The sequence below is a fragment of the Hyperolius riggenbachi genome, chromosome 10 (genome assembly GCF_040937935.1).
Source record: "Hyperolius riggenbachi isolate aHypRig1 chromosome 10, aHypRig1.pri, whole genome shotgun sequence".
Classification (NCBI taxonomy): Eukaryota; Metazoa; Chordata; class Amphibia; order Anura; family Hyperoliidae; genus Hyperolius; species Hyperolius riggenbachi.
In genome coordinates this window covers 34,169,268-34,196,008 of record NC_090655.1, presented here as the reverse complement: position 1 = coordinate 34,196,008, position 26,741 = coordinate 34,169,268, and the positions used below count along the sequence as shown (strand labels likewise).

The window sequence follows — 26,741 nt, the reverse complement described above, 5'->3', positions numbered from 1 at the left end:
CAGTTACGGAGTCCGCAGGATGAAGAGGGGAACCCGGATTAGGAAGCGGCCGCTGCCTAAAGCAGGTAATAGCAGCAGCGGAGGGAGGGAGGGAGGGAGGGAGCATGCGGGGCAGGGCACTACACTGGGCACTATACCAGCTATACTGAGCACTATACTAGCTAAACTGGGGCACTATACTAGCTATACTGAGCACTATACTAGCTAAACTGGGGCACTATACTAGCTATACTAAGCACTATACTGAGCACTATACTAGCTAAACTGGGGCACTATACTAGCTATACTGAGCACTATACTAGCTATACTGAGCACTATACTAGCTAAACTGGGGCACTATACTAGCTATACTGAGCACTATACTAGCTAAACTGGGGCACTATACTAGCTATACTGAGCACTATACTAGCTAAACTGGGGCACTATACTAGCTATACTGAGCACTATACTAGCTAAACTGGGGCACTATACTAGCTATACTGAGCACTATACTAGCTAAACTGGGGCACTATACTAGCTATACTGAGCACTATACTAGCTAAACTGGGGCACTATACTAGCTATACTGAGCACTATACTAGCTATACTGAGCACTATACTAGCTAAACTGGGGCACTATACTAGCTAAACTGAGCACTATACTAGCTAAACTGAGCACTATACTAGCTAAACTGAGCACTATACTAGCTAAACTGAGCACTATACTAGCTATACTGGGCACTATACTAGCTATACTGGGGCACTACCTACCCATACTGGGCACTTTACTAGCTATACTGGGACACACTAGGGGAATAAGGCGGCCAGCATTTCCTACCCCCGGCTTATATGGGGGTCAATCATTTTCTCCTGTTTTTTCAGGTAAAAGTTGGGGGGTCGGCTTATATGCGGGTCGGCTTATATGCGAGTATATACGGTAAGACAGGTGTCCTTAATGAGGGTGACTAATGGAGTAGAAGTGTCTAACCACTCTGTGGGAGCCAGAACTCTTAATGGTTGGTAGGGGTTCAAAAACTTATTTCACTCAATGAAATGCAAATCAGTTGCTATCTTTTATTTAAGTTTATTTTTTCGATTTTCCTTTTGATGTGCTATCTGCCACTGTTAAAATAAACCTACCATTGAAATGATACTGTTCTGAAACTTTTCATTTCTTTGTCATTGGACAAACTTACAAAATCAGTGAGGGGTCAAATAATTATTTCCTCCACTGTATATATACAATAAAAAAAAAACATAAATAGTTACCTTAGGGAATGAACTTTTTAAATGTTTATGTCAAGAGGGTATAACACTGTTACTTTATAAACTAGGGGCTTGTAATTAGGGATGGATGCAAAACTGAAAAAAATGCACCTTTATTTCCAAATAAAATATTGGCGCCAAACATTGTGATAGGGACATAATTTAAACGGTTTTACAACCGGGACAAATGGGCAAATACATTTCATGGCTTTTAATTACAGTAGCATGCATTATTTAAAAACTACAATGACCCACCTAAAGAAAGCCTAATTGGTGGCGAAAAAAACAAGATATAGTTCATTTCATTGTGATAAGTAATAATAAAGTTATAGACGAATGAATGGGAAGGAGCGCTGAAAGGTGAAAATTGCTCTGGATTTCAAGGGGTAAAACCCATCAGTGGTGAAGTGGTTAATAAAACCAAGCGTTTGAAAACATGTTTTTTTTCTTTGTTTTTGTTTATATAACATTGAGATGGGCTCATCATCACAGGACTACTGTAGGGGGGAAAAAGAGTTGAACTTACCCGGGGCTTCTAATGGTCCCCCACAGACGTCCTGTGACCGCGCAGCCACTCAACGATGCTCCAGTCCGCGCCTCCGGTTCACTTCTGGAATTTGCGACCTTAAAGTTGGAAAACCACTGCTCCTGCGTATTGGGCTTGGACCTGCCGTACTGGGCCTGCACAAAAGGCGCATTTTCCAGAAGTGAACCGGAGGCCGGGACCGGAGCATCGGTGAGTGGCTGTGCGGGCACAGGACATCTGTGGGGGACCGGTAGAAGCCCCAGGTAAGTTCAACTCTTCTTTTTTTTTTTTTCCCCCCCCTAACCCCCCCCCCCTACAGTAGTCCTTTAAATCTGGCCTTAACTCTGAGATACCTCCCACAGTACATTTCTGATCTAAAGCTATGTACATGCGCTAGATTAAACTTTGCCGATAACAACCGTCTCTGCCGAGAATCTAGTGTGTGTGTGTGTACAGTGGCCCCTGATGCGCCCCCCCCCCCCCCCAATGCCTCGGTAAGCAATTGACTCAGTAAAGAGCTAGCTGAGGGCATTATTCTCCTCACTCACCTCGCCTGCTCTGTGGCTCTGCTTGCATGCTGCTCCATTGGCCCCGTGCATAGCAACAGAACCTAGCCTAGCATTGTGTTACAACTTCCTGAACTCTTATTACTACATTCTCGTGTTCACTTACCTGGGGCTTCTATCGCCCCCCCCTGTAGCTGTCATGCCTGGTCTTCCTACGATCCTCCATTCCCTGCCGCCCACACAGGTCAATAGTGTGTGTCTCCGGGAGCTTACAGTACGAGGTTTTCTGGGGAGCGCGCAGCCATGGCTGCACAGCCGCAGTCTCACTGATTGGATAATTAGACCAGGACCGCCGGCGGGGAACGGAGGATCGTAGGAAGACAGCGTGGGTCATGACAGCTACAGGGGGCTGATAGAAGAAGCCCCAGGTAAGTGTTTGTAGGTGTTGTTTTTTTTTTTAAAACTCCAGAGAACTCCTTTTAAAAACAAAACTCTCTCTCTCTCTCTCTCTCTCTCTCTCTCTCTCTCTCTCTCTCTCTCTCTCTCTCTCTCTCTCTCTCTCTCTCTCTCTCTCTCTCTCTCTCTCTCTCTCATATACATATATTCTGTGCTGAGTCAGATCATCTGACAAAAGGTTGACTCCCAGAAGCTAATCCTATAACATAGTAATTAGTGCTAATAAAAAGAACATCCCATTCAGTGCTCTGTGTTCTTTCATGCACTGTGACTTAAAGGGAAGGTCCAAGCAAAATAAAAAAATGAGTTTCGCTTACCTGGGGCTTCTACCAGCCCCATGCAGCCATCCTGTGCCCTCGTAGTCACTCACTGCTGCTCCGGTCCCCCGCTGGCAGCATGCCGACCTGGGAGGTCGGCAGGTCACATTGCATACGTTTTTACGCATTCCCGCTAGTCCAGGAACATTAACACAACACATACATTTTTACGCATTACTGGTTCAATGCGTACATTTTTACGCATTGCACCACTAACGCGTAAAAATGTATGTGTTAATGCTCCTGCACTAGCGGGAATGCTTAAAAATGTACGCAATGCGGCCCGCCGACCTCCGAGGTCGGCATGCTGTCAGCGGGGGACCGGAGCAGCAGTGAGTGACTACGAGGGCACAGGATGGCTGCATGGGGCTGGTAGAAGCCCCAGGTAAGTGAAACTCATTTTTTTATTTTGCTTGGACCTTCCCTTTAAGGCTCGTACACACGTCTGACTGAAGCCAACACCAGGCGGATCGTTCAGAAACAGCCTTATCAGTCCACCGACAGACTGTACACACTCTGTACTGTCTGCTGAAAACACGCCCAGCGGGAGGTGCCGACGGCCCCATCGTTGGTTTCAGTCAGACGTGTGTACGAGCCTTAAAGAGAAACTCCGACCAAGAATTGAACTTTATCCCAATCAGTAGCTGATACCCACTTTTACATGAAAAATATAATGATTTTCACAAACAGACCATCAGGGGGCGCTGTATGACTGATTTTGTGCTGAAACCCCTCCCACAAGAGGCTCTGGTACCGTACGGTACTCTGGGCAAACTGCCACAATGTAACAATGACACACACTGTCATTTATATGGCCATAAATGGCTGTTTATAGCTGTCTGTTAAAGCCAGAACAGCTACATAATCTGCCCACAGTAACAATGTCACCATGTAATACATGTCAGAATGTGAATCTGGGAGAGGAAAGATTTTACAATGAGCAAACTCTGACTAAATCATGTATACATAATTATTGTAAAAATTAAGCACCTTTTTATATTAAATTATTTTCACTGGAGTTCCTCTTTAAAGTCAAGCAAAGAAAGCAACAATGTATAAACTGTTTGGATACTTGTAAAGTGTTACTCCACATTGAAAAGCTATGTAACAAGTCATTTTGTAGCGGAATCTTTCGTCTTCAGTCTTCAGTTGCTAGGTGTTTTTATTATGAAATCCGTGGCAGCTGTATATGTCTTGGTCTTAGATACCCAGCTTTTGCTCTCTTGTTTTCTTATTGGTTAAGAACCCGTTCACCCTTAATACCTCACAGGGTGGTGTGCCATTCCATTGCTGCTTCCATGCTTCCTATTCAGTGTAATATTCTCATTTACAGTGAGAGAGGTCAGGTTGAGGTTCAGCATAACAGAATTACATCGGCCTGCATTTTGATGCTGTAGACAAGTGAGCCCCATTTACTTGGATTGAATGTGGTTGCACTGTGCAGAAACATGATCTGCAGCAGTGTCAAGTTGTGGGTTTGCAGTACTCAGCACTACTGCCAGTATAATCAGACCCTTAATGGGTACCTGAGAGAGACATTGCAGTCAAAGGTATTTATACTTACCTGGAGCTTCCTCCAGCCACCTGTAGTCCGTGGGCTCTCTCGGTGTCCGTACAATCCTGTCCGTTCCACTGCTGGCAGCCATGGCTAAGTCCCAGGCTGAGCCGCGTACATTTGAAATCGGCGCCGGTAGACTGGGGCGCAGGATACAGCGTTATATAGCTGATCCCGCTTCTGCACAAGTCCGGGCCGATTTAATTACTATTCCCCCTCCAGGCCGACATGGATAGTAGGGGAATGAAATAATTCGGCTTCCAGCGATTGCTGGAGGCCGAATTATGTTTTTAAGCAACTTCGGCTCCGTCTTCTGATGGAGCCGACGTTACTCACTGAGCACTTCAATAGGAATGATTCCTATTGAAGTCTATGGAGACGCCGGCTGCGCCCAAATCTAACAGCGCTGAAAAGCACTGCTCCGGGCTGAGCCAGTTGGGGACTACTGCATATGCATGGCCCTGGCCACCCACCTTCTTGGTCACGCTCCTGTGGCCGGTAGTGTTCTGAGCATGTGCAGATCAAAACACTCCCAGCAACGGGAGCATGACCAAGGAGGTGTGTAGCCAGGGTCACTTGTGCACAGTAATCCATGACTACTGGGTCTAACAGCAGGAAAACAGGGGACTGAATGCACACAGAGGGAGCCAACAGCTTACAGCAGGCCGGAGGAAGCCCCAGGTAAGTATAAATCAATTTAAATGCCCAGGTTTACTTTAGTTTTCTGTATAACTTCTTACTGCAATCACAGATTAGTTCCATAGTTAGCAGAGATTCTACACATCTATAAAAATGCTGGCTCTTCATGCATACAGTTAAAAGTATTCACTCCTATCTCTGAACCAGCTGAGAGCTTTGCAAGGCAGCTTTCACATGTAAACATGTAGGGCCCTAGAGCAGTGGCCTGGGTAAACACTTTGCCTCTGTAATACAGCGTGTGCATATTTTGTCTTTTTTGTTTAGGCTAAGCGCCGTACACTGGAAGTTTATTTCATGTTTGCTGGTATGTGCATTACTGGTTTTTGAAAGATACAAATCTTTGAGGTCCACCTCAGTTTTTGATGGCTGAAAAGATCTGTCATGGTTATTTTTGCTGTCTGTTTGGTTTTGTGTTTGTACAGTCTTCTGTATGATGTAGGTGGCAGCTATTTTTCAGGGCTAGATATTTTTGACTGATTCCTTTGTCTGGGGATCTGTGGGGAGTCCTCTACACCGCCTGTACTCTCCATAGTACAGCTAAGCAAACCATCTTCAAACTGTCGCTGGTTGCTGGCAGAATGTCAGCTGTAATCTAAATGGTTGCAGTAACCAAAATATCTCTGGTATCTGTAGGGAGTTTTACTTTGTCCTGCGCAGTGTTAATAACCAATGCTAACTTTCCATGTATAACAAGATAGAAACAAGATAAACATATTTTTCAAAAAACAGGAATCTGCACACACTGTGGCTCTTTTACCATCCGTATAGGAACACAGTAACCAGTTATAGTGTACTTACCGGGAGTGGTGACCACTGATCTACATTAGGGGAACCACCATTAAAAGTAAAGCTGTATTTCTCCCCATTCCCACAAGTGGTGGATATTGGTTGAGTACTGGAAACAGGGGCCCATTGGATAAGTGGTGGAGAAGTGGACCCCCCCCCCCCCCCCCACTGCATTCGCAAGAATTGTTAAAACCTTGACTTGGACCTTGTGCTAGTAGATGAAGTGTGTTCCTAGAGTACACTAGAGCCACTGGGCTGTGTGTCAGCGTAATGACTGAATCCTGCCAAGAGGGCAAAAGTCATTTCGGTCATCAACAAAACATCCAGAAATTTCAGCGGGACCTTGTTACATTTTTGTGGCAGTGAAACATCACTTTCACAATAAGTTCTACACAAAGCAAGTTGCAGCTTCTTACTTTTTTGTAAGCTGCGTGTACTCATTCCGGAAACTGTAGGGTGCATACTAGAAAATGCTGATTGAAGTCCTGTAGAATCCTAGTGTGAACACTGGTGCTGACTGGCACTTGTAGCTGGCAGTGTCTAGCGTTAACAAAATTACAGGTGAAACTCGAAAAAAATTACAATATCGTGCAAAAGTCCATTTATTTCAGTAATTCAGCTTGAAGAGGCTCTGTAACAAAATTTTCAGCCTTATTTCTTCTATCCTATAAGTTCCTATACCTGTTCTAATATGGTCTGGATTACTGCAGCCTTTTCTAGTTGCACTGTCCCTGTAATATATCTAATCTTCTTTTCTTTGTCAAGCTTTGTTGACCCAGGGAGGAATGGGCTGCCTCTGTTGTAATGAATACAAGTTATGCATGCCCCCTGTAGGCTGTGTGCTTTGTTTACTCCTCACAGACAGCGTCGCTGCTCTGTTTCACGCATAAAAGTAAACATACCAGTGCGTTGGGGACATCTCCTATTCCCCTCTGTCACAATTTCGCTGCTCCCCGCTGCATTAAAAGTATCCAAAAACAGTTTTAAAAAGTTTGTTTATAAACAAAATGACCACCAAAACAGGAAGTAGGTTGATGTACAGTATGTCCACACATAGAAAATGCATCCATACACAAGCAGGCCGTATACAGCATTCCTTTTGAATCTGAAGATATCATTTGTGTGTTTACCTTCTTCCCCCTGCAGCTCTCATCCACTGAATAGTGACAGCGAGGCTGATCGTTTCTTCCTGCAGACAGCTCTGCCGGTGTCTTTAATTCCTCAGTATGTGTCAGCCAGCTCCTTTCACATCCTAACAGAGGAGGATTTTTATCCAGCTCTCTTCTCTCACTGATATCAGAGAGCAGAGACACTGCTGGCTTATGTAAATAACAAACACACTGGAGTGTGCATAGAGGGGCCTGGAGGGGGAAGTGCATAACAGATCAGCACTGAAGAGTTGGCAGCCTTCCAGACAGGGTGACAAGTCCGACAGGGGAAAGATACATTGATTTATTACAGAGACGGTGATAGTAGAAAGTGCTACAGTAAGCCAGAGCACATTAGAATAGGTTTAAGAACTTGTAGGATGGTAGAAAAAAGGATGACATTTTTGTTACAGAGACTCTTTAATCCAAAACGCCTGCAAAGGGTTCCTATTCCATATATTAGTTTCACATTTAAAATGGAATTACTGAAATAAATGGACAAGATATTGCAAGATATTCTTATTGTTAGTTTCACCTGTGTGTTCATCTGTCTTTCGGTATGTCTGACTGGTACGTAAACGGTGGGTGTTTTGGCTTTAACGGGTGCTAAGTGGTGCTTTTGTAGTTTTTGCTAGTGATGTCGCTGGTGCTAGTGGGCAATTTACTGTGAAGATCCAGATCACGAATACATTTGCAGCATGTACTGCTCTGTGAAGTGAGGAGGAGACTAGCTAGAAGTATTGAGGTGGCATACATGGAAAGATGTTTCCCCTCGATATCTGGCAGATTAGATCACGCTGATTAAATCTGCTAGGAATCCATGTCGTAAATGCTGCTCGATCGATCTTTGGCTTAAATTGATCACAAGGGTCAATCGCACCAGACAGAAGATGCGATTCGGGAGCACATAAGCGGCGTTTAATTTTGCGGTGAATGTTATGCAAAAGTGTTGGCAGCAGAGCTTTCACTTACCTGTCCGCTAGTGACGAGCAAACACCACAAACAATTTCGTGAACCGTTTCAGATTGTTTCATCGTCCGCTTGCGGTGGACGCCAGTATGGTAAATGGTTCTGCCGCAATTTAACTCTTATGGAAATGATTGTAAATGGTTTGTGAACAATCATTTGCGATGTTCGCTTATCGCTACTGTCCGCTAATGCAGGTCTTCTCTCCATAGACCGACGGGCCGCTCCCCTCTGTCTCTTCTTTCCATCAACTGTGTCCCGTAACAAACACTAGAGACCTAACATTAGAGGCCCAGCTTTTACGTGGTCACGTAAGATACATGCCATCGTGCCTCTAGTTATCAGCCTTTAGTGTTTGTCACGGGACACAGGCAATGGAGAGAAGAAACCTGGAAGAGCACCACAGGAGGTTATCAAGAGGACACATGCCAGTCAACAGGTGAGTCTAAGCTCCGCTGCCAACACTCTGCTTATTTTGGGGAAGACACACAGATTGCAGGGCTGTGGAGTCGGTACAAAAATACTCCAACTCCGACTCCTCAGTTATGCAACCTCCGACTCCAGGTACTCAATATTACTCTGAGGCCTTGTTCACATTGCGTTCTGCTCACGTGTCCGTCCGCGGTGGGATTTTTTTTAGGCTTTTTTTTTTCCAATTCCCGGTGCTTGGGTGGGCAATTTGTTTTTGTAGTTAGTGGTTACTAATGCGTTTTCCCTGAGCGTTTTCATAGTTTCTGAAGTGTCTCCAACACGTCAAACAAATAACCGTGTGTGCTAGGGCTCAAAACAAGAGCAATTGTATGGTAGAAAAAGTAAACCCTTTAAAGAATAGCACCTCCCACAGCAAATTTTGGAAAAATATAACAAGAATCTTTATTCAACATTAGGTATAATAATAATAATCACAATATTGATGATTCAATAAAGAATAAAATCATTTAAAAAACAAACAAATATTCCAACGTGATCCATGCTGCATATGAAACAATCACTCTAAATGCAATATATTGTATAATGACACAAAGCTGCTGTCAAATTTAACACCCCTCAGTAGGCTCAATATTGAGCCCAACAGGGGGAGAACCCGGGTTCAGTATACATAAATGTCACATGAATAAATGTCACATATATAAAAATAAAGTGCACAATTGCTATCCAGATATACAGTATTAATAGTGATAAGAGGATGCCTGGTGGAAAATTGAGGCAAAGGAGCAGCCCGTAGGAAAAGAGAGCATAAAGTGGAGTAGTGCAAAAAAAAAAAAAAAATAGGAGACACTTAGCCCATAAATGATAAGGTCAATCTCAGCAGCACAGCAGGGAACAAGGAATCCCCTCAGAGGACAAGATCCCTCTTATCACTATTAATACTGTCTATCTGGATAGCAATTGTGCACTTTATTTGCTAAAAACTGGGTGTGGAAGGATCTCATGGTCAAATCTGGTGACAATCTAGAAGTGTATGGCCACCTTTATGCTGTGAGATGGTATAGGCCAGAGTTCCCCAGCCCTGTCCTCAAGTACCACCAACAATACATGTTTTGCAGAAAACCACAAACATGCACAGGTGAGGTAATTAGTGTCTCAGCAGAGCGGATTACCTAACTGTGTGGATCTCCACAAAACATGCACAGTTGGTTGGCCTTGAGGACAGGGTTGGGGAACACTACTACCGGTATAGACTATCCACTGAATAAACCCAGTACCTCCAGTTTCTGCAGCACCTGAGGATGGAGATGCCTGTGCAGGAATCAGCCGGTCACCTAATACAATTGTTGTAAATGGCATTGGTCTCTGCTGTCTTCTGAGCATAGCTTTTGTTATTACCTTCCTCCCTTCGTCCTCCAGGACGGCCCCTCCTGAGATTGTGTAAGTCCCCCCTCCCAAATCGGAAACACCTTAAGAGAATTAAAATAATTAATTGATGCAGTATAAATCCCACCTCCTCACAATCTCCCACAGTTTTTTGTTTGTTTCCCAGACCTCACCACGGAAGCACCAGGGAAGGTTGTTCCTTTCAGTAGGGGAGCCTGTTGGCACCTGCTGCACCATTTTTATTGTTTTTTTCTTTGTTTTTTTATTTTTTTGTAAAGTATAATTTAGGCTTGTTACTGGTGTGCGGCCTAGAATAGGAAGCTAAGCAGGAGGTTACCTGTTTTTTTCCTATTTTGAATGAAGGGGACTGGAGAGGTTCCCTCTCTTCATTATACTTTCTGCGGGCATGGCGGCGGTAAGCAGAGATGCCGGATTTTCCGCATGCCCGAATATGACGCAAGTTTGCATGATAGGTCGCATGTATGCATCATTGGATACGCGTGAGCGCGTGGTGCGTACTGCGTCATGCATAAAACGTCATGCGTACTGATCGTGTTAGACGGCTGAAAGTGCGAGTTTTGTAAACCGCCATGGCCACGCTATACACGCAGACGCTACAGCTCTGAGGGGGTCATGGTGCAGTCAAGTGGGCCCACCACAGAAGCTCAGGAGAGTGCTGCAACTGGTGAGACTGAGCAGTCAGGTCACATCCACCGGTAAGCAAACACATTGCAGTGTTTATTGCAGACTCCTGTCATATTGTTAATGGGTGCATGTTAGTAAGACTCTTGGTGTTTGAGTTGTTTTGTACTACAGAAACTCAAAAGCACTTCAAAGTCTAGCTGATGTACTAAATGTGGTTGCAAGTTGCCTGAAGGAACCTCTAAGACTTTGTTTGGTCAGTTATATCAAGTCTAAGTCTTATGCTCCTGGACCTGAAAGTACCACAGTAGCTTTATTTGACCTGATGAAACCCATGAAACAGGAAATGGCTACAACTTTCTCAGCTTTCAGGGCAGCTTTACCCTCTTGCCCTATGCAGGCTACACCTTTTTGTGCTGGCAATTCCCTCAAATTCAAGCGTTCATACCACAGGGGAGCAGCCATATACATAATCAATTGCTTGATTGTTGGAATCATTTAAATCTGGGTCTCAAAGTAGATTTTTCCACAATCAGGGATTGTGCATTTTGATTGAAGCATGGCTGATTACAATGAATGGCTGTGGTGCGGATTATGCAAATACATGCATACATATTTTGGTTGGCCATAATATTCTGAGAGCAGTTATACTTTCATGTAATGATTTGTGCACAAATGTTATAACAAGTTTGGGTTTTCTGTTAATGATTTGTGTGCATACATTTTCAGACAATTATATGCATGCTTAGTTTATCTGCCAGCAGGTGTGCTTTACAGATCCTGAATGCAATGCTACTTATCAGATAATTATGTGCAGGGCTTAGCACATGGATATTCTGAATGCAATGGTGCATTTCAGATAGGAGTTATGTTCAGGGATTGGCACATGTTCTGAATGCAATGCAGAATTACATGCAAAAAATATGCACAGAAACCTTCAGTTTGCAAAGCTAATTTTCAGATAACAATGGTGTGTAATAATTATACACAGACATTCTGTTTGCAATAGCAAGTGCTCTTTTCAGATAATGATGCTGGTAGCAGGTGTGCTTTCAGAAGATCATTTTGTGCAGGGAATATGCACAGGAGTCAAGCTATTAGCAGATGTGTTTTTACTTATGTGCAGGGATTCTGCACATAGACATTTGAATTGCAACACTGTTTTTTTTTGCATATAAATAGATGCAAGGTTGATGCAGAAGTTATTCTGATGACAAGTTTGAAAAAAAAAAAAAAAAATTTTTTTTAAAGGGACAGTGGCTAGTGTGGTGGTTAAGGGCTCTACCTCTGACACTGGGGACTGGGATTAGTACCTTAGCTCTCCCTGTTCAGAAAGCCTACACCTGTTTGGTAAGGAGTCCTTGGGCGAGGCTCTTTGGAACTGCTACTGCCTACTGAGCGTACCTTATTGGCTGCAGCTCAGACGCCTTCCGTCCGTCGGGACAGAAGCGCAACATAAATGCTGAGACAGCAATTCAGGATTCAATCCCAAGTCTTTTTCATTTGCAGTCCTGAGTACTTCCTTGATGGGTTACAAGTGTTCCCAGGATCTTTATGAAAGAACATGATTTTAATAGCAGCAATCTGAGTATACAGAAGATATTTTCTAGCTTTACCTAGCTGTGAAAATGAAGGAAGACCTAAGATAATATGCAGGTTGTTTTACAACTGTAGAGTATTTAGGATGGATCTGCAGAAAGGATTGGATCAAAAACACTCTGATAGTTTTTCAGAGCAAATGCGGTCACAGACAAGCTATGTCTTTCATTTTGCCTGTATTCCAGTTGTTGCTTATGCACAAACTGTCTACACAATATGTCAAACAGCAATTCTATGTCAGTGGTTGGATAGAGAAATCGATCTGGATGTCAGATCCAGTGACTCTCCCTAAAAATGGACTTCTCAACCAAATCTGCAATCGAATGGATTATAAAATCCATTCGTTATTACGACAGATGCAAGACTCTGGAGTTGTACAGGGCATCTGAATCTCAATTAAATGCATGACAGGTGTGCTTCACTGGAGAAAATATTCTCTTTAATCTACTGGCAGTCTGGAGTACTCTCCAGAGATGAGAGAATCGGTTGGAAAACAGATTCGTGAATCTTCACACTGGGAATTACACTTGTGACTCAGTTTAAACTAACAAGTGGGACTTATAGTCCACCCATAATCTTAAACTTCCTATGCTCAGACATTCTGCTGGGCAGTGAACAAGGTGCTTCCTTGAGATCAGTTTATCTCAAAGGAAGGGATATTATTCTAGCATGTAGGTTGAGTTGCAAACAACCATCTCAGAACTGGTGTCCGAACAAATATGTTTGACAATTTGCAGCTACCTGGTTTCTGCTTGGAACAATGTTGTTCGTTTTTTCTCCAGAGAGTGTGAACACTTTTGTTGCGGCACAGGGGGGAGCATACGTTTGTTTTTTCCCCCTTGAAGGGTACTTCGAAAAGGGATGTAGGATCAGACCACAGGTATTCTTTTGCGTCAGACTGACCAAAACAGGTTTGGCATCTGCTGTAGCCCTACCTTTGGTAAAGGTGCCATTGTTCTTGCAGATCTTGGATGATCTTTGTGAAGCAGGGTCAGGCCATTTTATAGTGGCCTCTTGATATCTGAAGGCATGGTCTGTGTAAGAATGTATATGCTGGTTGCCATTGGCAACAGCACCACACACCTTTTGCTCCGGCACCAGAAACTCATCAGCATACAGGGGATAGAGCGGAGACAGCCTTCTTCACCTTTCAAAGGGCTTTATTAAGCATCTTGTGTTGGCATGGGCATGTGACCCACCTCATTAATTAATAAGCCATTGCTTTATAACCTAGTTACAAAGAATGCAATGTTTTGTAAATATCGGCTTTGTTTATGGTGTCCGTCTAACTGTCGGGGGCAGTTAGACCTGATAACCCATTATGTGGCCTTCCAAGAGGGACATGTTCCTGGTACATGACTGTATCATTTCTCTCTGAGAAACTCTGCTTAAAGAGACCCTGTATCTCAAGTCTTTTCTAGACTTCAGTACCTGAGACTAGAATTCAAGTATACTTTCATTCCAACAGTCTGCTCATCCTAAAGTGAGGCTGCCATTCGTCTGAATTAGTAAGGCTATCACTATACAGACTTAGTCCTTAGATGTTTGTTGGTGACAGCGGTGGCCAGGTGTATTGGAGAAATACAGGCCCTATACATTTAACCACCATCCATGTCTGTCCTGAAGAATAGAATTGATTTCAGGTTACCGCTCTTATTTCTACGAAACTTAGGTCTGATTTCCACAAGGATCTGAGAATCTTTCTTTTCCTTATGTGCTAATTTCTCAATTAAAAAAGAGGTAAATTAAGCTCACTGGATATGAGGGTGAAGCTACCGCATGGGCCTCTTATGTCACATTCATAAAGCTCTATCGTTTTGGATCTACCAAGAAATCAATCCTTGGAGTGGTCCTATCCTGAGAAGAGGTTCTATTCTAACTCTCATTGGTCACCTATGGTGGAGGCAAGCAGAAGCCAAAAAGTATGGTTACCGGTAATTAGTTTTCCACGTAGCCTCCACAACAAATGGATATACCCACCTAAATCCATTGCTAAATCTCCTACTGATTCAAGGTAATATTCAATGCACTCAGGATAGGTAGAATGAGGTGGTACTTATATTGCATCTTAGACTTCATGTCCCATTGGGAAGAACCAAGGACTGGAGAAATTCAGCTAACCTTCTGATAGCTTTCGGAGGTTCTAGAACAGGAGTTCAGGTTTCTAGAGCTACGGTGTCTAGATGGATTAAGGAGGTTGTTACTCTTGCTTACTCAGAAGCTCAGGTAATAGCACCTGCTCATATTACAGCACACTCGACCAGATCTTTATCGACGTCATGGGCAGAAAGGTCAGGAGTCTCTTTGGAACAGATTGTCGGGCTGCGACATGGTCCAGGCATTCGACATTCGTTAAGCATTACGGAGTTAAACTCCTCTCCATTCAAGACCAATCTTTTGGTCGTAAAGTTCTGCAAGCAGTCATCCCACCCTAGGGTAAATTTCTCGCTAAATCTCAGGAGGGGCCGTCCTGGAGGACGAAGGGAGGAAGTGCCGGCTGCTTACCTGGTAGCAGTGTTCCGGCGAGTCCTCCAGGACGGCCGCCTAGTTCCCAACCCTGACTTTTAACTTTTATTTATAAGGGGAGTGTGGTTCGTTATTCTTCTCTTTGCATAAACTGTGGGAGATTGTGAGGAGGTGGGATTTATACTGCATCAATTAATTATTTTAATTCTCTTAAGGTGTTTCCGATTTGGGAGGGGGGACTTACACAATCTCAGGAGGGGCCGTCCTGGAGGACTCGCCGGAACACTGCTACCAGGTAAGCAGCCGGCACTTTCTACACTTCCTGTGCCTATGATAACTGTGGCTTTTGTAAAACTACAGCGATTGTAGTGTCAGTAATACTGCATTATTCTTCTTTATTTTTTATGATTGTCTTTTTTTCAAGATGTCATAATAACATTGTTGAAATACTGTCTAATTGGTCAATTTAAGTGTGAAAAGGGCCTGTGAAAAAATAATCTCTTTTTCTCTGGCAGTGTTGGAATCATGGCTGTATCAGTTGAGTTCCTGTATGACTCATATTTATGACAAAAGTCTGTGAAAATGAAAGTGGCTGTTACTAGAAACTGAAAGTATTCTGGTGATGGGCAAGGCTAAATGTTTACATTGTGAACTGGAGTTGAGAGGGATATGGAGGCCAGGGCTGTGGAGTCGGTACAAAAATCTTCCGACTCCTCAGTTTATGAAACCACGACTCTAACTCCGGGTACCCAAAATGGCTCCGATTCCTCGACTCTGACTCTTAGTCTAGTACTTAACCGGGCTGTGGATTTTGTACAAAAATCAGCCGACTCCCGACTCTGACTCCTCAGTTTATGAAATCAACGACTCCTCGACTCCAACTCCGACTCCACAGCCCTGATGGAGGCTGCAATATTTATTTCCGTTTAAGCAATACCAGTTGCCTGACTGTCCTGCTGATCCCCTGCCTCTCTAATATATGTACCCATAGCCCCTGAACAAGCATGCAGCAGATCGGGTGATTCTGACTTTGTCAGATCTGATAAGATTATCTGCATACTTGTTTCTGGTGTACTTCAGACACTACTTCAGCCAAATAGATCAGCAGGGCTGCCAGGCAACTAGTAATGTTTAAAAGGAAATAAATATGGCAACCTCCATATCCCTCTCACCTTGGGTTCACTTTAAGGACGGAACAAGTCCATTGTATAGTAAACGCAGAAAATTGGATTCAGAGGTTCTGCTTAATCCAGAAAAAGAAATTAGAGAGAGAGAGAGAGAGACAAAAAGAGAGGAAGGATCAGAGGAGCTAGTAATGTACTTACTGTATTTTTCCAACCATAAGAAGCACCTTTTCCACTAAAAGGGGGGGGGGGGAGTCGTCTTATGGTCTGAAAAATGTGTTCCCCTCGCAAACCTCAGAGCACAGCAGAAGCCCTTCATCTAATCTAGCCGCACACTCCTACCTCTACTCCTCTGTCTCCAGCCACTCTGCGAGGCTTCCGGAGCTGTGTGTGGCACACGTGGTACAGCGAGAGGCGAGGTGAAGCCGGGTCCTGGGATGCTGCAACATGGTGGAGGATTCCGGAGCTGTGTGTGGCACACGTGGTACAGCGAGAGGCGAGGTGAAGCCGGGTCCTGGGATGCTGCAGCATGGTGGAGGATTCCGGAGCTGTGTGTGGCACATGTGGTACAGCGAGAGGCGAGGTGAAGCCAGGTCCCGGGATGCTGCAGCCTGGTGAAGGATTCCGGAGCTGTGTGTGGCACACGTGGTACAGCGAGAGGCAAGGTGAAGCCGGGTCCTGGGATGCTGCAACGTGGTGGAGGATTCCGGAGCTGTGTGTGGCACACATGGTACAGGGAGAGGCAAGGTGAAGCCGGGTCCTGGGATGCTGCAGCCTGGTGGAGGATTCCGGAGCTGTGTGTGGCACACGTGGTACAGCGAGAGGCAAGGTGAAGCCGGGTCCTGGGATGCTGCAGCCTGGTGGAGGATTCCGGAGCTGTGTGTGGCACACGTGGTACAGCGAGAGGCAAGGTGAAGCCGGGTCCTGGGATGCTGCAGCCTGGTGGAGGATTCCGGAGCTGTGTGTGGCACACGTGGTACAGCGAGAGGCAAGGTGAAGCCGGGTCCCGGGATGCTGCAACGTGGTGGAGGATTCCGGAGCTGTGTGTGGCACACATGGTACAGGGAGAGGCAAGGTGAAGCCGGGTCCTGGGATGCTGCAGCCTGGTGGAGGATTCCGGAGCTGTGTGTGGCACACGTGGTACAGCGAGAGGCAAGGTGAAGCCGGGTCCTGGGATGCTGCAGCCTGGTGGAGGATTCCGGAGCTGTGTGTGGCACACGTGGAACAGCGAGAGGCAAGGTGAAGCCGGGTCCTGGGATGCTGCAGCCTGGTGGAGGATTCCGGAGCTGTGTGTGGCACGTGGTACAGCGAGAGGCGAGGTGAAGCCGGGTCCCGGGATGCTGCAACGTAGTGGAGGATTCCGGAGCTGTGTGTGGCACACGTGGTACAGCGAGAGGCGAGGTGAAGCCGGGTCCCGGGAGGCTGCAGCCTGGTGGAGGATTCCGGAGCTGTGTGTGGTACAGCGAGAGGCAAGGTGAAGCCGGGTCCTGGGATGCTGCAGCCTGGTGGAGGATTCCGGAGCTGTGTGTGGCACGTGGTACAGCGAGAGGCAAGGTGAAGCCGGGTCCTGGGATGCTGCAGCCTGGTGGAGGATTCCGGAGCTGTGTGTGGCACACGTGGTACAGCGAGAGGCAAGGTAAAGCCGGGTCCTGGGATGCTGCAGGCTGGTGGAGGATTCCAGAGCTGTGTGTGGCACACGTGGTACAGCGAGAGGCAAGGTGAAGCCGGGTCCCGGGAGGCTGCAGCCTGGTGGAGGATTCCGGAGCTGTGTGTGGCACACGTGGTACAGCGAGAGGCAAGGTGAAGCTGGGTCCTGGGATGCTGCAACGTGGTGGAGGATTCTGGAGCTGTGTGTGGCACACGTGGTACAGCGAGAGGCGAGGTGAAGCCGGGTCCCGGGAGGCTGCAGCCTGGTGGAGGATTCCGGAGCTGTGTGTGGCACACGTGGTACAGCGAGAGGCAAGGTGAAGCAACGTGGTGGAGGATTTCGGAGCTGTGTGTGGCACACGTGGTACAGCGAGAGGCAAGGTGAAGCCGGGTCCCGGGAGGCTGCAGCCTGGTGGAGGATTCCGGAGCTGTGTGTGGCACACGTGGTACAGCGAGAGGCAAGGTGAAGCCGGGTCCCGGGAGGCTGCAGCCTGGTGGAGGATTCCGGAGCTGTGTGTGGCACACGTGGTACAGCGAGAGGCAAGGTGAAGCCGGGTCCCGGGAGGCTGCAGCCTGGTGGAGGATTCCGGAGCTGTGTGTGGCACACGTGGTACAGCGAGAGGCAAGGTGAAGCCGGGTCCCGGGAGGCTGCAGGCTGGTGGAGGATTCCGGAGCTGTGTGTGGCACACGTGGTACAGCGAGAGGCAAGGTGAAGCTGGGTCCTGGGATGCTGCAACATGGTGGAGGATTCCGGAGCTGTGTGTGGCACACGTGGTACAGCGAGAGGCAAGGTGAAGCCGGGTCCTGGAATGCTGCAACGTGGTGGAGGATTTCGGAGCTGTGTGTGGCACACGTGGTACAGCGAGAGTCGGGGTGCAGCGGTGTGACAGTGAAGCTGTGGCCGGGAGGCTGCAGCGTGGTGGATGTCTCCTCTCTTAGTTCTCTCCTCTGATGCTTTGGGCCGTCTCCTAGGCCAGGGCTTTTCAACCCTGTCCTCAAGTACCACCAACAGTGCATGTTTTGCAGAAAACCACAAACATTTACAGGTGAGGTAATTAGTGTCTCAGCAGAGCTGATTATCTGCTGCTGTTCCACAAAACATGTACTGTTGGTGGTACTTGAGGACAGGGTTGAAAAGCCCTGTCCTAGGCCTCCGGGTGCAGCACATTTGCTATAGCAAGAGGGGGGGCTGCAGCGCTCTGATTTCCACAACATCGGAACCAAGTCCTGGGATGCTGCAGCCTGGTGGAAGTTTCAGCTGCAAGTATTGTCAGTCTGCGTGGGTTGCTGAAAACCGGACTGCAGGCTGGAGGCTCTGTGAAGAGTGGTTAAATCACCCTGCAGCATTTTAAAAAAAATATGTGATGCTTAATCTTTGATCCTGAAGTATTTTAAAGTACTAGTTTATACACCTGATTGACATGTACATGTTTTAATAAGCACTGCACAGTGTTTTATGCAATGCAAGTCTGTACAAGTTGCAATCTGCATGCTGAAATGACCTGATTGGCTAGCACGTTTAGCCCCATTTCCTCTTGGGAGGACAGTGTCATTTTAGGGGACCATCTTCAAATATTGCACAGCCAAGGTGGCCCAATGGAATGGTCTCAATGAGCATGGCTGGTAGTTAGTGTACTGTAGCTAGTGGGGCAGAAGCAGTTAGTTTAGTTGGGCAGTATAGCTTATATAGAGGGAGATGCTCCACAAGACTCCCCTGCACCATGGACACAGAAGGTTTAGTATTTTTTTTGTTGCTCTGGCTTTTGTCCTCTAAACCTAGGTGTGTCTTATGGTCCGAAAAATACGATCTATATTTTTTGCTAATGTAATTTTCACAACCAATAATTTTCTAATTGTATTTTAATGTTCTGTTTTATTTTTTTATATTCTATGTATGCAACTACAGGAATACATTTTTACATAAAAAGATTCTGGTGTAAGTGTTCTAGTTTATTTCAATGAGGGGTAGCTGTTACAAATCTATATTGTGGCCAGGGCTGTGGAGTTGAGGAGTTGGAGCAATTTTGGGTACCTGGAGTCAATGGTTTCATAAGGCATCGGAGTTGGATGCAGGGCTGTGGAGTCGGAGTTGAGCAATTTTCGGCACCCGGAGTTCGAATCGGAGTCGAATGATTTTGTACAAAATCCACAGCCCTGGTAAGTATTAGACTAAGGAGTCGGAGTCTGAGCCATTTTGGATACCCGGAGTCGGAGTTAGAGTCGGAGTCGGTGGTTTCATAAACTGAGGAGTCGGAGTTGGTTGGAAGATTTTTGTACCGACTCCACAGCCCTGGTTGGATGATTTATGTACTGACTCCACAGCCCTGAATATGGCCAACAGTGTAACCCATATAACTGACTGTGGGAGAATTAATGCTTTGAGTGAAGCTCACTAAACAAGTTAGCTATCCTATGCTGTATAGAAGCTATCAGTAGAACCTTGAAGTACAAACAGGGCCAGCGCTTCCATTGAGGCAAAGGGGGCAATTGCCCCAGGGTCTCTACCACCACATGGGCCCCAAGCACCGTTGAACCCCCCACAAGGTCTCCCGCTGACTGTTCCCGAGGCTCCCTGCCCTACATGTTTGTAGCTGAGCCTGAGCTGCCTTGTAACAATTCACCTGTCCTGGCCGCTGTACAATTCCAATCTCCATCTTTAGCCACGTTGCCTGTGTCTTCTTCACCCACTGCATGTTCTATACAGACAACACAGGCAGCATGGCTGTAGATGGGGATTGGACAGGAGCAGCCGCCAGGACAGGTGAGTTACAAGGCGGCTCAGCTACAAACATGCGGGGCCGCGGGAGCAGTCAGCAGGAGACCACCTGGCAAGTCCAGTGGAGCAGGTGGCCCCCGAGGGCTGACTGTGCTTGCTTAGAAGTGGGGGGTTGGGGGTTCCCCAAGCTACTTTTGTCCTAGGGCCACCCACATGGCCTGGTCTCTGAGGAAGCTGGTGATAGCCTGTGAAACAGCCTTTTGTCACTACCCATTGATGCCTTATTGTCTGTTTATGTACCTGTTGGAATAAATGCATAAGCATTCAGCTTGAGTGCCCAGTGCTTCTTCTACTACTCCACCCACATTGCTTGCATCGGCCCTGAATACAAAATCTCACCCATGTGGTCACAGAGAGCATTTGCAACTCAGATGCCCAAACCTCTGTGTATACTATACAAAACTAGTATGTGTGTTTCTATAATCCAGCATGGATCTGATCATGTATAGAATAATAAACAGCATTTTTCCTTGTGATCATTTGCTAGCATGGGGAAAGCTATCTGTGGATGGTATGAGAAGCACTCAGTGGGACATGAATGATAATAAAGCGTTATTAAACAACTATGTTTACACTGCCTGGTGGGGAACATCCACATCTTTCTCTCTCTTCCCGGTCTGGCTGTCTTGTGTTGTCATTTCACCGTGTGTCAGGCTATTGAGCCCTGTTGCTAGGTGATAGCTTGTTCCATAGTTTTAAAGTAAAACAGTCATGACAAAAATGTAAAGGCTGCAGGAAGTGATTGATGCCTGCAGATCAGGAAATTCAGAATGTCAGATAAATGGTTTAAAAGATATTGCATACAGAGGATCATTATTACAAACAAAAAAATAGCTACTATTTTTTTTATTTTTTTATTTTTTTATCCAAATACTATCTGTCTTATTCCAATTGCTACTGAGGCCGGTTTCACACTGTAAACTGGTGGCAGTGATGCGGTGCGTCGCGCCCACTGCACCGCCAGAAACAGGCCTTTGTAAGCGGTGTTCCCTGTTTGGCCACCGGCCACACAGGAAGTGACACGTGCTTGCCATCACTTCCTGCTTTGGGTATGCAGAAGTGGGGTATGCAGAAGTGCATGGAACCATATTGTTAAAATACACTTTCGCACATACGTGACATGGACGGTTTAAAAAGAGCCCCAGGTCGCCATAGACTAACACGCGTTCTGGCCCGACTTAGAGCGACGCAAGTACACGCATTAACATAGTTTTGTCCGAGCATCGGGGATGCAGTAAAAATATCACCTCCATTGCGCCGTACTGTGGCAGTATGAAAGTCTCCATAGACCATCATTGCCTGACATTGGGGTGCAGTAAAAATACTGCACCGTTCCGGTGTGAAAGGGCCCTGAAGATATTGGCAGACCGTGACCCAGGACAAAGAATGTTACTGAAAATATGCAGCTCAGCCAGTTGCTTGTCATCTGTAACTATGGCACAGAAGATGCATGTACAGACATCAAGCTGATGACCCGTGAGATTTGCTTTCGCTGTCAAAATTCTGATCTCTGCGTACACCTTTAAGATAAGAGGCAGAGGATCAGCCGGATAGTCAGGCAATCTGTATTGTTTAAAAGGGGAAAAAATAGCTCTTCCTCCATATCCCTCCGAGTTTAGGTGTGCTTTAAAGCATACTAGAGGCAACATGTGACATGATGAGATAGACGTGTATATACAGTGTCATGCACACAAATAACTACAACCAGCATGTTGTGTTTCTTTTTTTTTCTTTCTCGGCCTGAAAGAGTTAAAGTGAACCTACGGACTAAAAATCGACTCAGCAGCACTGAAAAGGCTTTCTGTTTCTTTAACAGTTTCACAGCATCAGAACTTTGTTTCTCTTATACAAGCCTCATTTTTAGCTGCACAGAAGAAAACAGCCCGGGCTTTTTTCCCCTGATGCTGTGCAAAGCATGATGGGATTTCTGATTTTGTTGTTCTCGTTCTGCTGTTTTGGTGCAATTTTTTTTTTTTTTTTTTCATTTTGAATTTGACATTTGAAGCATAGGGCATGCAGCTGGGAGGGGTAATCAGGACACATGACAGTTGGAACTGTGTCTCCTGCTCCTTGTCACCTCCTTCCAACCAAAAAGATGGCTGCCCCCATGACAAAGATGGCAGTCCCCATGAATCACAAACATTTGCCTGTTCTTTTAAAACAGGGTGGGTAAGAGATTATATTACCTATCTATTCTATTTAACATAACTAATGTAACTTGATGACAGTATGTTTGCTTGTTTAGGCTGAAGTTCCCCTTTAGGAAACAGGAATGTAAATTTCTGTCCAGGGTGAGGTACTGGGTCGGACTATAGCCTAACCCTCACTGATAAGGAATTACAATCATAAAACATTTTCCTAGCATAAAATGGCTACTGAGAGCAGGAAAGAGATAAATGGGTCAATAGTTCATAGATTTTAGCTCTGGCATACATGAATGCGTCATTGAGCAGAGATAACAAAGCAGTAAAAAGTAGATTTAAATATAAAAATGTGGGATATCTAATATGGTACTTTTTAAGGGAAGGGGAATGGATACAATTCTTTCTCTTCAGTTTATTTTCATTTTGTGTTTCCTTTAAAGTGGATCCGAGGTGAACTTTTACAAATTGCATAATTGTGTTCCTTTCCTATTGTTTATAGGGCATTCATCAAGCCAAATACTTGTGCGTTTTTGTTTTAATACTCTAATTCCCTATAAACTAAATAAACCACGCCCACGGGTTTTCAGAGAGCCTTGGCAGTAGCAAGGGCTCATGGGAGCTCAGTCTGGGCAGGAGGAGGAGGATGTGTTACTAGCCATTGATTTCAGAGGCAGAGGGGAGGAGGGAGGAGGGGGGATTAGTTTTTTTTCACAGGCTTAGTGATCAAGATACAGATAAGCCTGCCTCTGTGTAATGTTTACAAACAACATGGCTGCTGTCATTGTATCACAGGAAGAAATAATAATTTTCTATTAAAGCTGTTTGCAGCTATATTTGCTGTTTAAACTATCTAAACTTTAGATAAGATATATACACAAGTTACTTGTTATAGTTAGTTTTTCATCTCAGATCCGCTTTAAATGCTAATTTACAACAGGTTCTCTTTCACAGAACCTTACATGGTTTTACACAGATGCATTCATATTTGCAAGCTTATTAAATGGATCTGTTATGTGTTATGGATGTCAGACGCACCGAATGAATATGAATGCTCTGACTCATGCTTCCAAACTACATGGGTGAGGTATTGAGTCAGCGCCATCACTTAAACAGCATTGTTTACTTTAATATGATCCTTTATTGGACCGTTTGGTACACAGCTGTCATCCTAATGTGACTCAACATGTGGACTGAGCTGGTGTCTTTTCCTGAGGGGGCCAGAAAAGACCACAACAGATTCTCTGCAGAAGTCCTCTTTCTTATTCTAAACATCCTTTTGGACTTAAAGGAAAATGCCGATCATGTTAGTAGGTTGCGGCAGGAGGGTTGTCTGTAACTTACCTCATAGGGCTACTGAGAGCTCTCATCAGAATCCTGTTTATTTACTTTTCATCAATCATTGTTTTTTTCTTTGCCTTGCAGCTCTTCAGTCCAGGACTCCAGAAGGGGCCTCAGCCATCCGCAATCCTGGAATATCAGTGATATCCGGATCCCATTAGTCATGTTGTGTTGGGGAAATGCTTCCTTCGGACAGCTAGGGCTGGGGGGAATCGATGAAGAAATCGTCCTAGAGCCCCGAAGATGTGACTTCTTCCAGAATAAGAATGTGCGCGACGTCGGATGTGGGAGCCATCACACCGTTTTTGTGTTGGACGATGGGACAGTGTATACATGCGGGTGCAATGATATGGGACAGTTAGGACATGACAAGGGCAGAAAAAAGCCAGGTAACTTTTTTTCTTCCTTTAAAGAGACTCTGTAACATCAAAAACCTCCCCTGGGGGGTACTCACCTCGGGTGGGGGAAGCCTCCGGATCCTAATGAGGCTTCCCACGCCGTCCTGCGTCCCTCGGGGGTCTCGCTGCAGCCCTCTGAACAGCCGGCGACAGGCCTGACTGTAGATTCAATATTTACCTTTGCTGGCTCCAGCGGGGGCGCTGTGGCTGCTGTCGGCACGGAAATAGACGGAAATACCCGATCTCCGTCGGGTCCGCTCTACTGCGCAGGCGCCGGAAACTTGCGCCTGCGTAGTAGAGCAGACCCGACGGCGATCGGGTATTTCCGCCTACTTCGGCGCCGACAGCCGTCAGAGCGCCTGCGCAGGAGCCGGGAAGGTAAATATTGACGTCACCGCTGCACGGAGGGCTGCAGCGAGACCCCTGATGGATGGAGGACGGCGTGGGAAGCCTCATTAGGATCCGGAGGCTTCCCCCACCCGAGGTGAGTACCCCCCAGGGGACGTTTTGTCGTTACAGTTCCTCTTTGTTTTCTTTACTGTTAAAGAGGAACTGTAACCCAGGTTTGAACTTCGTCCCAATCAGTAGCTGATACCCCCTGTCCCATGAGAAATCTATTCCTTTTGTTGAATTGATCATTGGGGGGTCTGTATGGCTCTTATTGAGGTGAAACCCCTCCCACAGTGTGATGCCATGACCTTGGCCCTGACAGTTTGCTGTCTGTGAGCCTTGTTGCATTGTGGGAAATAATGTCTGTTTCCAACTGCCAAGCAACCAGTGTATCCCTCTGTGCATATGTATATCTATAAAAAGAAACCTTTACTATATCGCACTGTTGGGGGTGGGGTTGTAAATAATGACAGTTTGTACTGTCTGTTTTTTTTTCATGTCTACCAGTAGTAAAGATGATGACGTGCAGACTGATTGTGGATCAAACAACGTGAATGAACATGGCGATTATCAATCATTTCTTGATCGCTCTTCAATTTTTAACTTCTCACTCCATGTACTGATTTATTTTGTCCCCTTTTCGCTAAAGTTCCTCCTCAAAGAGAAACTCCAACCTAGAATTGAACTTTATCCCAATCAGTAGCTGATACCCCCTTTTACATGAAAAATATAATGCTTTTCACAAACAGACCATCAGGGGGCGCTGTATGACTGATTTTGTGCTGAAACTTCCCACAAGAAGCTCTGAGTACCGCGGTACTCTGGGCAAACTGCCACAATGTAACAATGTTCACAGACAGGAAATAGCGGTTTACAGCTGTCTCCAACAGCCAAAACAGCTAGCAGCAGCTACATAACCTGCCCACAGTAACAATGTCACCATGTAATAAATGTCAGAATTTAAATTAGGGAGAGGAAAGATTTTACAATGAGCAAACACTGACTAAATCATTTATACATAATTATGGTAAAAAATGAAGCACTTTTTTTTACATTATTTTCACTGGAGTTCCTCTTTAAGTGAAATACAGGGAACCTGAAGCGAGGAAAATTTAAAATAAACACATGACATACCTGCAAATGAATATTACATACTTACCTCACCATCAGTTCCTCTCAGAAGCTCACCATTTTCTTCTTACAGTGATCCCTTCCAGTTCTGACAATATTTTGTCAGAACTGAAATATACCAGTTGCTGTCAGTTATTTATCAGCAGCTGTCAGTTAACACTGAATGTGTAAGGTAATGTCCATGTGTTCCTATGGCTCAAGTGGGTGATATTACAGTTTAACTGTGTGCTGACCAGGAAGCTGTTATGGGGTAATGGCCATTTTTAAAATGGAGGACGGAGAATTACAGCGATCACAGTGGACAAATAGGACGCAGGAGAGGAGAGATTGAGAAGTAGACTACACAGAAGGTAAGTATGACCTGTGTATGGTTATTTTGACTTTTTATTTTCAGTTCAAGTTCTCTTTAAAGGAAACCAAAGCCCTCGCAATAGAATCTATACTTACCCGGGGCTCCCTCCCTCCCCATAAACATGTGTGAGTCCCTCGCTGTCCTCCCGCGGTCTACCTTTTGTCGCGATCAGCTCCTGTAACAGGCTCAGTCGTGTCAGTCGTGGTGTTCTGTGAATGTGCAGAGATCCTGCTCATGCACAGAAGCCCAAGACTGACACAAATGAGCCTGTTACCGGGGCTGATCGCGGCTGAACAGCAGACCGCCGGATGACAGCGGAGGACTCGCACATGCCTACGGGGGCGGTAGAAGGCCCCGGGTAAGTATAGATTCTTTCTATTGTGAGGGCTCTGGTACACTTTAAAGAGAACCTGTAACAAAAAACAGTTCACCTGGGGTGTACTCACCTAGGGAGGGGGACGCCTCAGGGTCCCAATGAGGCTTCCCCCACCCCTGTAGCTGCAGGCAGTCCAGCATTGGCTCCCCCGACGTGCCCCAGAATCCTCCCTCTACAAGAGCTGATAAGCAGTGATTTATTTACCTTTCCTGGCTCCAGCGGGGGCGCTGTTGCGTCTCTCCGCACAGAGATAGGTGGAAATAGCTCTGTCGGGTCCGCTCTACTGCGCAGGAGACTTGCGCCTGCGCAGTAGAGCAGCCCGATAGCGATTGGCTATTT

The 26,741-nt window shown here is 45.7% G+C and overlaps 1 protein-coding gene across 2 annotated transcripts in view; it reads left to right on the top strand.

Annotated features, from left to right (window-relative positions):
• Positions 1–26,741, top strand: part of HERC4 (HECT and RLD domain containing E3 ubiquitin protein ligase 4) — a 123,606-nt gene that overhangs the window by 5,001 nt on the left and 91,864 nt on the right. Inside the window, exons 1-2 of one of the 2 annotated variants that reach the window (XM_068257374.1) lie at positions 23,637–23,720; positions 23,840–24,144. In XM_068257374.1, the coding sequence (XP_068113475.1) occupies positions 23,710–23,720; positions 23,840–24,144 (316 nt within the window). In that variant the 5' untranslated portion in view covers positions 23,637–23,709. Of the gene's footprint in view, positions 1–23,636; positions 23,721–23,839; positions 24,145–26,741 lie in introns of those variants that run through there. The other variant, XM_068257375.1, reaches the window with a different exon arrangement.